This window comes from Zootoca vivipara, chromosome 14 (genome assembly GCF_965207765.1).
Source record: "Zootoca vivipara chromosome 14, rZooViv2.hap1.1, whole genome shotgun sequence".
In the NCBI taxonomy this organism is placed as follows: Eukaryota; Metazoa; Chordata; class Lepidosauria; order Squamata; family Lacertidae; genus Zootoca; species Zootoca vivipara.
The window spans coordinates 44758941-44773238 of NC_142597.1; the positions used below are offsets into that span (position 1 = coordinate 44758941).

Consider the following 14298-nt stretch of genomic DNA (forward strand, 5'->3'; position numbering starts at 1 on the left):
GATTAATCCGTTCCAGACGGGTCCGCGGCGTTGGTAAACCGAAAATTCGTAAACCGAGGTGTTCATAAACCGAGATTTCACTGTATAGGGGATTTGCTTCATCCCCTTATTATTCTACATTGCCCTTTTCTGAATCTTTTCCAACTCTCTACAGTATCCTTTGGGAGGCGAGGAAACCAGAATATGTACACTAGGGTTGCCACATTTCAAACAGTGAAATTCTGGACAGAAAAGTTGTTGAGCTATTTATTTATTTATTTTGCCTGGCCCCCCCCCCCCAAAAATATATTTTTTAAAAAAATCTGTTTTGGAGCTATTTTTAGGGGGAAATGGCAAAAAAGGCGCTGCTGACACAGACTGCCTTACATCCAGATTTTCCTGGACTTTCCCCCGATTTTCGCCCGGACACTGCTGCAGACTGCAGTATTCCAAAAATGTCCAGGAACTCCGGACGTATGACAGCCCCACTTGTACACAATAGCCCAATACGGTGTGTGTGTGTGTGTGTGTGTGTGTGCGCCTTTCCTGGCTTGAAAGCAGCGCTCAGCCCTGACTCCCACACCCCAATATCCACTCCCCAGGGTGTGACTTCACAAGTCCGTGGCTTCCTTTCCCTCACCTGCTACACACCTCTTCCCTCCTTTCTGCCCCAAAAGCTGAAATAATCCCCGGTTCCATCTTCCGCTCCTATCCCCACCAGCCACTGCGGGAAGATCTGTCGTTTCCCTTTAATTACAAACCTTTTTCATTAAAGTAATTAAAAGAGTGTGGCACTAAGAGAGAGAAAATCACCCTCTCGAGTTTCAATTAACTGTCCTCGCTCCTTGGACATTGTGCGCCTTGGTTGATTTGTCCTCGCGGAAAGAGCGTAGCGAGGGGTGGGCACTCTGTACATGCTCAGAAGCTTTCGCCTTCCCAAAGTCCAGCGTTGGGTCCCACCAATGGGAAGAGACATCCTTCCTAGACCCTGAACATCACTTGGTCTCAAGTCTTAGGAGCAAGTCAAAGCACAGCTCTAAAATATTCCTCCCAAGTTACTAGCCCCTTTGATCTGGAAAAGACTTTTTCCTCCCACCCTAAGATATGTGGGATCTTAGATGGCTCTTTAATGGGGTACATCCTAGGGTGGGGTCAGTTTCTTTGGCATAATACAATTCTGGTTCCCCCAGGCAGCTCTTTGATGAAGCCATTTCTAAGATAAGGAAATTAATCAACCTGATCTCAGATCTCTTTGCATTTATGCAAATTTAGAACCATCCACTACAGGTAACAGACAGTGGCCTTAAAATAACGAAGAGCAACAGGGGGAGGGAGGGGGAAGCATTCATCAATAAGCGTTCTGAGAGGTTCTGCTTTTATAAACCAGGAAACTGAACCCGAGGCCTAGGGGCCATTTGCCAGGCAAATATGGAGTGAAAAGTAATCAGGACAAAGAGGAGGAAGAAGTTCTGCAAACAGAGCATAGTCTCCACTAAGTCTCTGAGTCTGTGCAGAGTGCATTCCCCACTCAAGGCATTAACTAATGTCAGTCCACTTCCATGTATCTCACAATACAAGAACATTGGGGGGGGGAGTAAAATTGGCAGTTCGTCAACAGCGGAATTTTTTTGGGGGGGGGTAATTTATTCAGGAAAGCACGCTTAAAAAGACTTCACGAGAAGTTGTGTCAACTGCTAGATTAAATGGGGGGGGGGGAAGGGTGACCTAAATTTATGGAGGAGCAGATCTTTATCCTTGGCTACAACGGCTAAGTAGAGCCCCCATACCCAGAGGAAGTCTATTGAATACCAGATACAGAAGAACAAACAACAGGGGAATGCTTCCGTTTCTCCTGGGCACACTAGTGAGTTTTCCAGAAGGTCCCCAGTTGGTCTCTGATGGAAGGAGACTGGACGAATGAACCATATATACCTGAAGGAGCATCTCCACCCCCATTGTTCAGCCCGGACACTGAGGTCCAGCGCCCAGAGCCTTCTGGCAGTTCCCTCTTTGCGAGAAGCCAAGTTGCAGGGAACCAGGCAAAGGGCCTTCTCAGTAGTGGCACCCACCCTGTGGAATGCTCTCCCACCAGATGTCAAAGACAAAAACAACTACCAGACTTTCAGAAGGCAGCCCTGTTTAGGGAAGCTTTTAATGTTTAATAGATTATTGTATTTTAATATTCTGTTGGAAGCAGCCCAGAGTGGCTGGGGAAACCCAGCCAGATGGGCGGGGTATAAATAACAACAACAACAACAACAACAACAACATATTATTATTATTATTATTATTATTATTATTATTATTATTATTATTATTACTGTACTACTACTACTATTATAACCACACTTATAGAAAGGGGGAAACACAACCATTGTAAATAGCAGCCTCAAGGTGCATTTCAGATTCTTGCTGGCCAGCACTGAATATTCAGATGCCCATCCTGGCCACCAAAAGGACGGCTTCCTTAGCAACTTGTGCCAACCCAAACTACAACTCCCACCAGCCTCAGTGTGCCCTGTGTTATTTTGAAATTTGGAGGGTAAGGCACAATGGGATGGAAGTGGTGGGAGAGAGAAGCCAAATTAAGACCATTGACTGCCGCCCCCAGCACAGACAAGACACCTGCCGCCTCTCGGAAGCCAAACAGGAACCCAAATGCCCCTGCACAGCCCCACATATCCTCTCCTGCCCTAGATCTACCCTTGATAGTCAATACCATAAACCCCAAAGCTCAGAGCATGATCTTGTTTGTTTGCCGGCAGATCCCCAGCCACGCCTCACCGCTGTTCATTGTTAAGAAAAAGGGGGAAATCCGGGTGTGGCAAGGACGGTTTCTGCAAACACATCTCACCCGGAATTGAGAAGGTCTGGCAAACAACGCCTGAGCTGTGCCTTTAGGTGTCTGAGATTCATGCACCAGGCCCTAGATTTCAGCGGTGATGTCTCATCCATCTGTCACAAATGGGGCAGTGCCCCACCAGACCCTAGCAGGGTGATCAAGTCAGGAGGATCCCGGACCCTGAGATTTCGGGGCCCTCACCTGAGACCTAGGGACTGCCCCAGGTTAACTTCCTTCATAGAGCTTCATTATGCTGATGGCAACGTAGTGTGTGCACACTCAGAGGATGACCTCCAAACCATCCTAAATATCTTCACAGCTTATGGAAAGCTTGGCCCATCGCTCAACATCCGAAAAACCAAAGCACTGCACCAACAAGCACAAAACAACACCTCCGCAGTGCCACAAATCCACCTCAATGGTATAACGTTGAAAAGTGTTGATCACTTCTCCTACCTGGACAGTTATCTTTCCACAAGGGCTGATATTGATGCCGAAATCCAGCATCGCCTGAGCCCTGCAAATGCAGCTTTCTCCCGAATGAAGCACACTGGGACATTTGCAGGGAAACCAAAATGCTTGTTTACAAAGCCATTGTAGTATCAACCTGACTGCATTATTGCGAAACATGGACCACTTATAAAAGCCATCTTCAGCTCCTCGAAAGATTCCATCAATGGTGTCTCTGAAAATGTTTACACATCACTTGGGTAGACAGGTGAACTAATATCAGTGTACTGGAAGAAGCAAAGATCACCAGTGTTGGAGCAATGATTCTTCAACGTCAACTTCGTTGGACTGGTCATGTTGTCCGGATGCCTGATGATCGACTTCCAAAGCAACTACTCTATTCCGAACATAAAAATGGAAAGTGTAATGCTGGTAGTCAACAAAAGAGGTTTAAAGACTCTCTCAAGGCAAATCTTTAAAAATGTAGTATAAACACCAACAATTGGGAAACACGGGCCTGCGAGCGCTCCAGTTGGAGAAAAGCCTTTACCAAAGGTGTCATGGTCTTTGAAGACGCTCAAACTCAGGACGAAAGGGAGAAATGTGCTAAGAGGAAGGCATGCTTGGCAAATCCACACTGTGATCAACTCCTGCCCGGAAACCGATGTCCCCACTGTGGAAGGACGTGTGGATCCATATTGGCCTCCACAGTTGCTTACGGACTCACTGTTAAGACTCACTGTTCACGGAAGACAATCTTACTCGGCTACGAGGGATCGCCAGAGAAGCAAGGCCCTGGAAATGGAGGTTAAGTGGGAGAGGGGTTGGGCAGACCCCACAAAATGTCTATGTTAGAATTTGCAGGCTGCTGGGCTGAAGCTGGCAAGATGCATCATGCACAGTCTTCTTAATAAGTTCCAATAACTTGGAAATTCAAGCCCACCCACCACCAGGAGGGAGGATCAAGCAAACCTGGAAACTTCGGATCAGATCTGAAGGTCTGCCAACTCTACCCACCAACCTCAGTCCATCCTTTTTGCTGCCTGCCAGTCACCAGAACAGTCAGCTTCTCCCTCAATTTCAGTATTGCGCCTTGTAGAACTCAGCGGGGAGGAGGATAGGGTCTGCATAGACAGCTTCCTGCCAGGTGGTGTGTCCAATGGAGGCTGGTTGTCTAGGGCGAATGGGGCACTGCCCTCCCAATCTCACTCCTCCCTCAGCCAGCCCCACACCTCTAACTGCATTCTTGCTGCCTGCTGGTCTCTGGGGCTGCCAGCTTCCTCCTCAATCTCAGTGTTGTCCCTTGTAGAACTTAGCAGGGATGAAGAAGATGGGGTCAAAACTAGAATGTGTTGCCACCGCCCATCGTTAGCTCTGCCTCCGCCTACTGTTCAGATCCCCTGTCTTCTGCCCTACCAGGCCCAATGGGTGCCAGCCACTTCTGGATGGGGCCTGTTCCTTTAAGGAGCGAGCAACACCCCTGGGAGCAGAGTCAAATGCCCTTTTTTCAATTCCATTCCTCCACTTCCATGCTATTCCACTTGGCCAGAGTTGCTGGATCCAGGAGGAGGAAGATGAAACTTCCAGAATCAGAGTTTGGAAGGGACCCCCAAGAGTCATCTAGTCCAACCCCCTGCAATGCAGGAATCACAGCTGAAGAATCCCTGACAGCGGGCCATCCAATTTCCTGGACCCCGTCCCACAACGTCCCTTAAGACTGCAATCCTATATAAGCTAACTGGGGTGGGGGTGGAAATTCCCATTATTTATAGGTAATTTTCTTCCGTTAATAAAAGGATGGCAAAGGTGAGGTGTCTTCCAGCAGCCAGCCATTGCAACTTTCCCCGGCCTGGTGCCCTCCAGTTCTTTCAGACTACAAGTCCCATCTGCCTTAGTGTCTCTCGGCTGCGCTGACTGGGGCTGATGGCAGTTGTAGTACGAAACACCTTGAGAGCACCAGGCTGGGAAAAGGTGAGCAGTTTTCTGTTGCCAGCTAAGCAGGTGCCTTTGCTGTCCTTCACTGTGGGCTTCCAGAAGCCCAGAGCTCTTCCCCAGTTCACTGCTTCCAAGCTTTTCTGCAGCAGAGTGTGCTTGCGGGACGGAGGGGGAGAACCACGACAGGGGCCTTCAAAGGCCTGAAAGACTATCAGACACAAGATGGAACAGAACACCTCTGGAGGCAGAGGTCTCTCCCCTTCCCCTTGAAGCTGAGACCACCCATCTGTTATGCTCTCCTTCCACCCTGGGTCTCAGACCCTGCACTGAGCAAAGCACTCAGTCCAGGAAGCCTTGTCTCCGGTTCTCACAGGTATACTTCCTCTGATTGTGGAGGTTCCACCTTTGGATATTACAGGTACCAACAGATGGAAAGTTTTCCTTTGCTTGGAACTTGATTGCTCTCTAATGGATAGTCACACCTTGGTTGTCGAACGGAATCCGTTCCAGAAGTCCGTTCGACTTTCGAAAATGTTCAACAACCAAGGTGCGGCTTCCAATTGGCCGCAGGAGCTTCCTGCACACAATCGGAAGCTGCAGAAGCCGCGTCAGACGTTCGGCTTCCAAAGAACGTTCGCAAACCGGAACACTCACTTCCAGGTTTGCGGCGTTTGGGAGCCAAAACGTTTGACTCCCAAGGCGTTTGGGGTCCAGGGTACAACTGTACTTATTGATCACCAAAACGATCACCCTGCCTCCCTACCGAAAGCTTGAAGCAGGCTAAATTTTATGCAATATTGTCCAAGAATGCAAAAGCAGGCCTGGAGGGTCCAGCCAGTTCAGCATCCTGTTTTCAGCATCAATTGGAAGCCAAGAGAGTCTTGTAAGCCTAGGGTGAAGGATGTTGTTCTCCAGCAACTTGGCATTGAGGACACAGCCTTAAACACAGCTGTTCAATTTGGAGCCAAGAGGTGCTGATAGCCTTACCCATCGCAAACTAGGATCCCTGTTTGGCTAACCCAGCAGAGCTGTTCATCTTCAGAGCACAGGGGAAGCGAAGCCGGTGTGGATCTGTTCTATACCTGGGCTGGCAGGTGTGTTGCAAGAAAGGTGAGGGATAACGGTAAGGAAATGGTAAGATTTTGTGAGTTTCAACAATCCCGGACCACTGGCCAGACTCGCTGGGGCTGGTGAGGGTGGCAGTCCGAGAAGCTGCCTTGTTGTGACTCAGACCAACAGTCCATCTAGTTTGGTATCACCTACACTGACCGGCAGCACCTCTCCAGGGTTTCAGGTGGTCTCTCCCAGCCCCACCTGGAGATGCTGTCCAGGGTATCTCTGATTTTTCTTTTTGGAGGGCACTAGATTGGGGAACGTAGGGACCCAGGTGGCGCTGAGGGTTAAACCACAGAGTCTAGGGCTTGCTGATCAGAAGGTCGGCGGTTCGAATCCCTGCGACGGGGTGAGCTCCCGTTGCTCGGTCCCTGCTCCTGCCCACCTAGCAGTTCGAAAGCACATCAAAGTGCAAGTAAATAAATAGGGACCGCTCCGGCGGGAAGGTAAACGGCGTTTCCATGTGCTGCTCTGGTTCGCCAGAAGCGGCTTAGTCCTGCTGGCCACATGACCCGGAAGCTGTCTGCGGACAAACGCCGGCTCCCTCGGCCTATACAGCGAGATGAGAGCCGCAACCCCAGAGTCGGACACGACTGGACCTGATGGTCAGGGGCCCCTTTACCTTTACCTAGATTGGGGAACAGTGTCCTAAAGCAGGAGCGGGTAACCTGTTAAGACTCTGGCTCCCATCAGCCCCATCCAGAACAACCAACGGTCAGGGATGATGGGATTTGTAGTCCAAGATACACCTGGAGGGCCACAGCTTAGCCTAGGATGGAGGTGTTTGTGAGAACGAGGCAAACGACGACCTCCGTGACAGCAAATCAGAGGCAACCCCAGAATTGGGGATCGTCGGGACATGATTAATTTCTGAAGTGGGACCCCTGTAATGTAGAGCAAAATAATAAATTGTGTAGCGCATAAAGTAATTATGTGAACCCCAAGCAAGAGTGGCTGGGGAAACCCAGCCAGATGGGAGGGGTATAAATAGCAAAATTATCATCATCATCGAATAAACATCATAAGCAGGGAGGTTGTTTATTCCATCCCTCAGCTTTTGGAAGGAGTGAATAGCAGGTGTAGTGGAAATGGACATGGGATTCAGTTAAGCCCCAGCATGGTGCTAGATCTCAAGTTCTTGCTCATTGGGGGGGGGGAGCGCAGGAAGGAAGTCAGGGCCCTCCCCTCCTTTGGCCACCTTGAGGCCACATAGCCTCCAAAGAGTTGGGTCCTATTACGCTTCTGCAGCATCAAACGAAGGCTTCTCTGCACATGCTCAGGTGCCCTCTTTTACTGTGCGTCATGCCCATGTCTCTCTCTCTCTCTTTTAGGCATGCCAAAGACAGCGCCATGGCTTTCCTCACCTTAGGGAGGATCCTGAAGGCTGTTTGCTGCCAGAGGGTTTCAGGGTGGCGGAGGGATCTGCTTGTGCCAAGCCACAGTCGCCAATGCCAAACCCTGGAAAGAGAGCGTCTGGTGCCAAGACTGGGGGAGGAGGCCGGGGGGGGAGAAGGGCCCTCCGTTCCTTAGGAACCCCACAAAACTCCAAGTCCCCCTATCCCCTTGCCTTTTGATGCCCAACCCCTAATATCCCAACAGCTCTGTAGGAACCACAATGTTTGTGTGTTTGTAGGAGAGGGAGCTACATCAAGAGCAGCCCTCCTCCCAAACATGGTTGGCACTAGAGGCTGGGCAAGGAGCCCCCCTGCCAGACAATGAACTTGTCCCCAACTCCCCCCCCAATATGCTGGACTCTGTCATTAACATACACTGTTATTTTTCTTTTGGGGATCTCCCCCGCCTACAAATATACTTTGCCCATTCTGTGCCCAACAGGATTCCCCCCCCCGGGGCTACCACAAGCCTCTCCTCCCTCCCACCCCCCAAATCATGGCACCTTCCCCTCCCTGCCCCCCATCCATCCCCCCTCTCTCTCTTGCGGGCGCCTGGTGGTTGCAGATATCGGGGGAAGCCCCTGTTCCCGCGAAGGATGGCGAGAGCGCTTCCTCGGAGCCGCGCCGCCGGGCGCCTCCTCAGCCCCTCTCTCTATTGTTAGGGTGGGACCCCAGGCAGCCTCCCCTCCCCTCTCCTCGCCCGTCCGCCCCCACCAAGCCCAGCCCCGCCAGCTCCCAGGGACACCCACCTGCTTGGAGCTGAGCTCGGCCTCGAGCTCGCGGGGCTGGTTGTGCCACACCAGGGAGTGGAGCGGGTACCCGGCCTCGGCGCCCTTCCTGGCACCGGGAGAGGCGGCCAGCATCCTTTTGGCACCGGGGCGAGGCCGTCGGGCGGGCTGCAGCCGCATGTGCGCCGCCGGGCCGGGCTGGGCAGGAAAGAGGGAGGGAGGGAGGGAGGGAGGGAGGGGGATCGACGCTGCGGGCCTCTCCGCCGAGCAGCAGCAGAGGGGAGGGCGAGGGGGAGGGAGGAGGAAATGCAGGAGGAGGCGGCGCGAGGGTGGCGCGCGGCGGGATGGAGAGGATGGGGGTACCCCCACCCCACCCCGCAAACCACCGCTGCCCCCGCAGCTGCAAAGGACTGGGGAAGCTCCTGCCTCGCCCCAGCTTGGGGAGGGGGGGGAGGCAGACGCGGCAGCAGGGCACCACGGGACTTGTAGTCTTCCGAGGGGGCTGGCAGCGTGAGGGATGGAGGGGGGGGGCGCATGAGTGTCGGAGCATCTGCTTTGCGCGCAGAAGAAGAAGGTCGCGGTGCCACATCCCTGACACGTCCAGGAAGGGTGGGGAAAGGCTGCTAGCCTAGAGAGCCGTTGCTGCCGGTCAGTGTAGACAGCACTGAAGAAGGTGGGACATTGATCTGACTCAGCTTCGCTCCAGGGGTGCCAAGGTGAATAAAATATTGGGGAGCCCAGGGGAGCCCCATCCTGCATAATCAATCACAAAATATGGTGCGCACACATCATTTGAATGGCAATGTCCATACACTTTTTTTTGGGGGGTGGCCCCTCAAATATTTTACTGGGGTCTCTGTGAAGACCCCTTGGCCCCTAGGAATTGTCTCCTGTGCTGAGAGCCAGTGTGGTGTAGTGGTTAAGAGCGGTAGACTCGTAATCTGGGGAACCGGGTTTGCATCTCCACTCCTCCACATGCAGCTGCTGGGTGACCTTGGGCTAGTCACACTTCTCTGAAGTCTCTCAGCCCCACCCACCTCACAGAGTGTTTGTTGTGGGGGAGGAAGGGAAAGGAGAATGTTAGCTGCTTTGAGACTCCTTCGGGTAGCGATAAAGCGGGATATCAAATCCAAACTACTACTCCTAATCCTACTCCTCCCCCTCCTCCTCCTCCTCCTCCTCCTCTTCTTCTTCTTCTTCTTCTTCTTCTTCTTCTTCTTCTTCTTCTTCTTCATGTGATGCCGTTTCAAAGCTTGAGTGGCGGGATCTTGGTTTATTTGTAAAGGAAGGGTCGTGGCTCAGTGGCAGAAGACCTGGCCTGACCCAAGGTTCGGTCCCCCAAACCCTGTCAGTGTAGACCAGGCATCCCCAAACTGCGGCCCTCCAGATGTTTTGGCCTACAACTCCCATGATCCCTAGCTAACAGGACCAGTGGTCAGGGAAGATGGGAATTGCAGTCCAAAACATCTGGAGGGCCGAAGTTTAGGGGTGCCTGGTGTAGACAATAGTGAGCCAGGTAGACCAATGGCCTCTTCTGATGTAGGCCAGCTTCCTTAGCATCCCATAGCTTCCTTCGTGTGGCTCTAGGGCGATGGCTGCCCCCTGCCTCAGACCAGGCTTGGGTGTTGCTCCATTTCCCCCAGCACCGACCATTTTCACCCGCAGCGGCTTCTGGGGGTCTCTCTAGGGCAGAGAGGGGGTTCGTCCCTCTGAAAATAAGCAGGACCCTGTAGCTGGATCAAACCCTAAAGTCCATCTGTGGCCCTCCAGATGTTGTTGACTGACCATGCTGTCTGAGGCTGGTGGTAGATTTGGAGCCCAACATAATACTATAATGATAATAAATAATAATTTATTTATTTATTCCCCGGCCATTGCCGGGTTCAGGGCGGCTAACACAAAATATAAATTACAATAAAACGTAATAGAAGAAAAACAACAACAAACAACAGTTAATTAAAATAAGGCTTAAATTACAGCTTAAAATACAGTTTAAAATGCAGCCTCATTTTAGTAGCAGCGCATAAATCAAGACCATAAAGGGAGGAAACATCAGATATTCACCCGAGCCAGCTATCCATGCTGTTCCTACTTGGGCCAGCAAAAAAGCCAAGGGAAAATTTATATACCAAATCCCATATAAGGGGTCAGAGTGAGTCTAAGCCGAAGACCAGGTGGAACAGCTCCGTCTTGCAGGCCCTGCAGAAAGATGTCAAATCCCGCAGGACCCTGGTCTCTTGTGACGGAGCGTTCCACCAAGTCGGGGCCAGTGCTGAAAAGGCCCTGGCCCTAGTTGAAACAAAATCTAACCTCCTTGAGGCTCAGGACCTCAAGTGTTGTTATTTATGGACCTTAAGGCCCTCCGCTGGGCATACCAAGAAAGGTGGTCCCGTAGGTACGAGGGTCCTAGGCAGGCTGCAGCTTCTCCACCCTGATACAAATCCATCGCTTCTCCCACCATTTGATTTCCAGACAGGCATTACAGAGGAGGAGAGCATCTTATATTGTGTGGGACCAGTGGGCTCCTTTTCCTAAAAATAAAGCAAGGCTCTAGACCTCTTGGATCTGAATAAAGGAACAAATTAACAGAAATATCCTTTCCCAGTGTTGTCAGCTACACTGACTGGCAGCAGAAGCAGCTTTTTAGGATTTCGGGTAGGGTCCTCTCCCAGCCCTACCTGGTTGATTCCATTGTGGGATTGAATCTGGGGGTCCCCGCATGCAACACAGATGCTCTCTATACCACAGAGCTATGACCCTTCCACTGAAAAACGAAGCAAGATGCTAGTCCTCATGGTTCTGAATTAAAGGCTGGTTTAAAGAGGAACACAGTAAGCTTCCTCTCTACATGGTCAGGAGAGAGAGAGAGAAAGAGAGAGAGAGAGAGAGAGAGAGAGAGAGAGAAAATAACCAGCTGCCGAGAGCTTGCTTAGTCATGCAGGTGGGTAATCTCTGCAAGGAGTGTGGGATCTTGCAAGCAGATTTAGGATTCCGTCCAGGATCAGACCACAGCTGGAATTCCAGGTGCAGGACTGCTGCTCCAGAGAAGCGGACACGGAGCAATGGATTCAAACTTCAAAAAAGAAGATTCCACCTAAACATTAGGAAGAACTTCCTGACAGTAAGAGCTGTTCGGCAGTGGAATTTGCTGCGAAGGAGTGTGATGGAGTCTCCTTCTTTGGAGGTCTTTAAGCAGAGGCTTGACAGCCATCTGTCAGGAATGCTTTGATGGTGTTTCCTGCTTGGCAGGGGGTTGGACTGGATGGCCCTTGTGGACTCTTCCAACTCTATGATTCTATGATTCTAGGACGGCTGCAATTCCAGAGTGAGAATGACAAAGGATGAACTTCCTAGACAAGCCACAAGGGGAAGCCCTTGTGGGATAGTGGTTACAGTCTTGGGCTAGGGTTAGGAAGACCTGGGTTCAAATCCCCACTCAGCCCTGACCCTACCCCTGTTCTGCATGGTCAGAGGAAAGAATGCTTCTGAATACCAGTCGCTGGAAATGACTGGAGGGAGGAGTGGTGGTGTGCTAGGCTGCTTCTCGTGGGTGGATCTCATTAGGGGATCTGATTGACCACCGTGAGAATAGGATGCTGGGCCAAATGGGCTCCCTTTTGGCCTGATCCAGCAGGGCCCTTCTTACGTTTTTAAGCTCACGGTGGTGAAAGCATTTGCCGGGCACTCACTACCTCTCCAACCAGCCTACCTTGCAGGGTCGTTGTGAATATTACATTGTAGGGGACTGACCTGCGTATGCTGCCTTGAGCTCCTTGGAGGAAAAGTAGAATACAAATGTAAAATAAATAAATGGGAAGATAAATATAATATATGGAAAGACAAATATAATATATAGTTTTTACACTACAGTATTTCATTTAATGTACTGTATAGCCTGTCCTTCCTCCAAAAGGAACTCTGATGTTTACTAGCCCCAAAGTGGAAAACGCAGGATGTACCAACTATTGAGGAGTGGCAGACAAAAATGATGGACTATGCTGAACTGGCAAAGTTGACCTGTGGGACCCGAAACCAGGGAGAGGCAAAGTTCCAGAGCGAGTGGAGTAAATTTATTGACTATATGGAAAATTCATTGACTATATGGTGCTGGAGGAGACTCTTGAGAGTCCCATGGACTGCAAGAAGATCAAACCTATCCATTCTTAAGGAAATCAGCCCTGAGTGCTCACTGGAAGGACAGATCCTGAAGCTGAGGCTCCAATACTTTGGCCACCTCATGAGAAGAGAAGAATCCTTGGAAAAGACCCTGATGTTGGGAAAGATTGAGGGCACTAGGAGAAGGGGACGACAGAGGATGAGATGGTTACGAACATGAGTTTGACCAAACTGCGGGAGGCAGTGGAAGACAGGAGTACCTGGATTGCTATGGACCATGGGGTCACAAAGAGTCGGACACGACTAAACGACTAAACAAACAACATATGGAAAAAAACTGTACAAGTTTAAATACACTTGCAGGACTGAAATAAATCCTACGAAATTGGACTGAGTTTGCAAAAGGAACTGCGAGATAGGAGTGAAATAATAAAGCCGTTTGAAGGGAGGGAGGTCACTCACAGCTCGGCAGAGCAAAAAGAGATTAGATGAATATATGATGTAATTAATAAGTTTTATTTTTGTGCATGTTTGTGTGTATGTATGTATGTATGTGTGTTTTATGTTTTGTTTAATTGGAAAAGTGAATAAAAATTATTTTCAAAAAAATAATAAAAAGGAACTCTGATGAGAGAGAGAGAGAGTCAACTCCCCAGGCCAGTGGTCCCCAACATGGTGCTCATGGCCTCAGTGGTGCCAGTGAGGTCCCCTAGGGCTTGCTGATCAGAAGGTCGGCTGTTCGAATCCCTATGACGGGGTGAGCTCCCGTTGCTCGGTCCCAGCTCCTGCCAACCTAGAAGTTTGAAAGCACGTCAAAATGCAAGGAGATAAATAGGTGCTGCTCCTGCAGGAAGGTAAACAGCATTTCCGTGCACTGCTCTGGTTCGCCAGAAGCGGCTTTGTCATGCTGGCCACAAGACCCGGAAGCTGTACACCAGCTCCCTCGGCCAATAACACGAGATGAGCGCCGCAACCCCAGAGTCGGTCACGACTGGACCTAATGGTTAGGGGTCCTTTTACCATACACACACACACACACACACTGTGTGTGTGTGTGTGTGTGTGTGTGTGTGTGTGTGTGTATGCGCACAGTGTACAATATGCATGAAAGCTTAATATAACATGGTGTTGTTGTTTAGTCGTTTAGTCGTGTCCGACTCTTCGTGACCCCATGGACCAGAGCACGCCAGGCACTCCTGTCTTCCACTGCCTCCCACAATTTGGTCAGACTCATGTTGGTAGCTTCGAGAACACTGTCCAACCATCTCGTCCTCTGCCGTCCCCTTCTCCTAGTGCCCTCCATCTTTCCCAACATCAGGGTCTTTTCCAAGGATTCTTCTCTTCTCATGAGGTGGCCAAAGTATTGGAGCCTCAGCTTCACGATCTGTCCTTCCAGTGAGCACATCATGATAACATGAATACTCAAATGCAACAGGAGAAGTGTGCATGCACACGAAAGCTCTCTTTTTTTTTTAAAATATAATTTTTATTTCAGAATTTTTAAAATTACATATTAAAGGAACAGGAAAAAAATAAATACAAAGAAAAAAAACCAACAAAAAATCACAAAAGGAAAAAGGAAAAAGAAAAAAAAAGAGGGGGGATTCAATGCTCCCTCCTTCACAAATTTACATAAATCATAACTTGTTCTAATCATGCGTACAGAGCCAATACTTCCACACATACAAAAATATACTAATCAAATCATAATAACCAAGGATATATATATATATATATATGT

General features: G+C 50.0%; 1 protein-coding gene across 1 annotated transcript in view; it reads right to left on the reverse strand.

Annotated features, from left to right (window-relative positions):
• ANKRD13B (ankyrin repeat domain 13B) overlaps positions 1–8842 on the reverse strand; it is a 31286-nt gene extending 22444 nt beyond the window's left edge. The window contains exon 1 of the mRNA XM_035140162.3: positions 8463–8842. Coding sequence (XP_034996053.3) covers positions 8463–8621 — 159 coding nt within the window. The 5' untranslated portion in view covers positions 8622–8842. The remainder of the gene's footprint in view (positions 1–8462) is intronic.
• Between the last annotated feature and the right edge of the window lie 5456 nt (positions 8843–14298).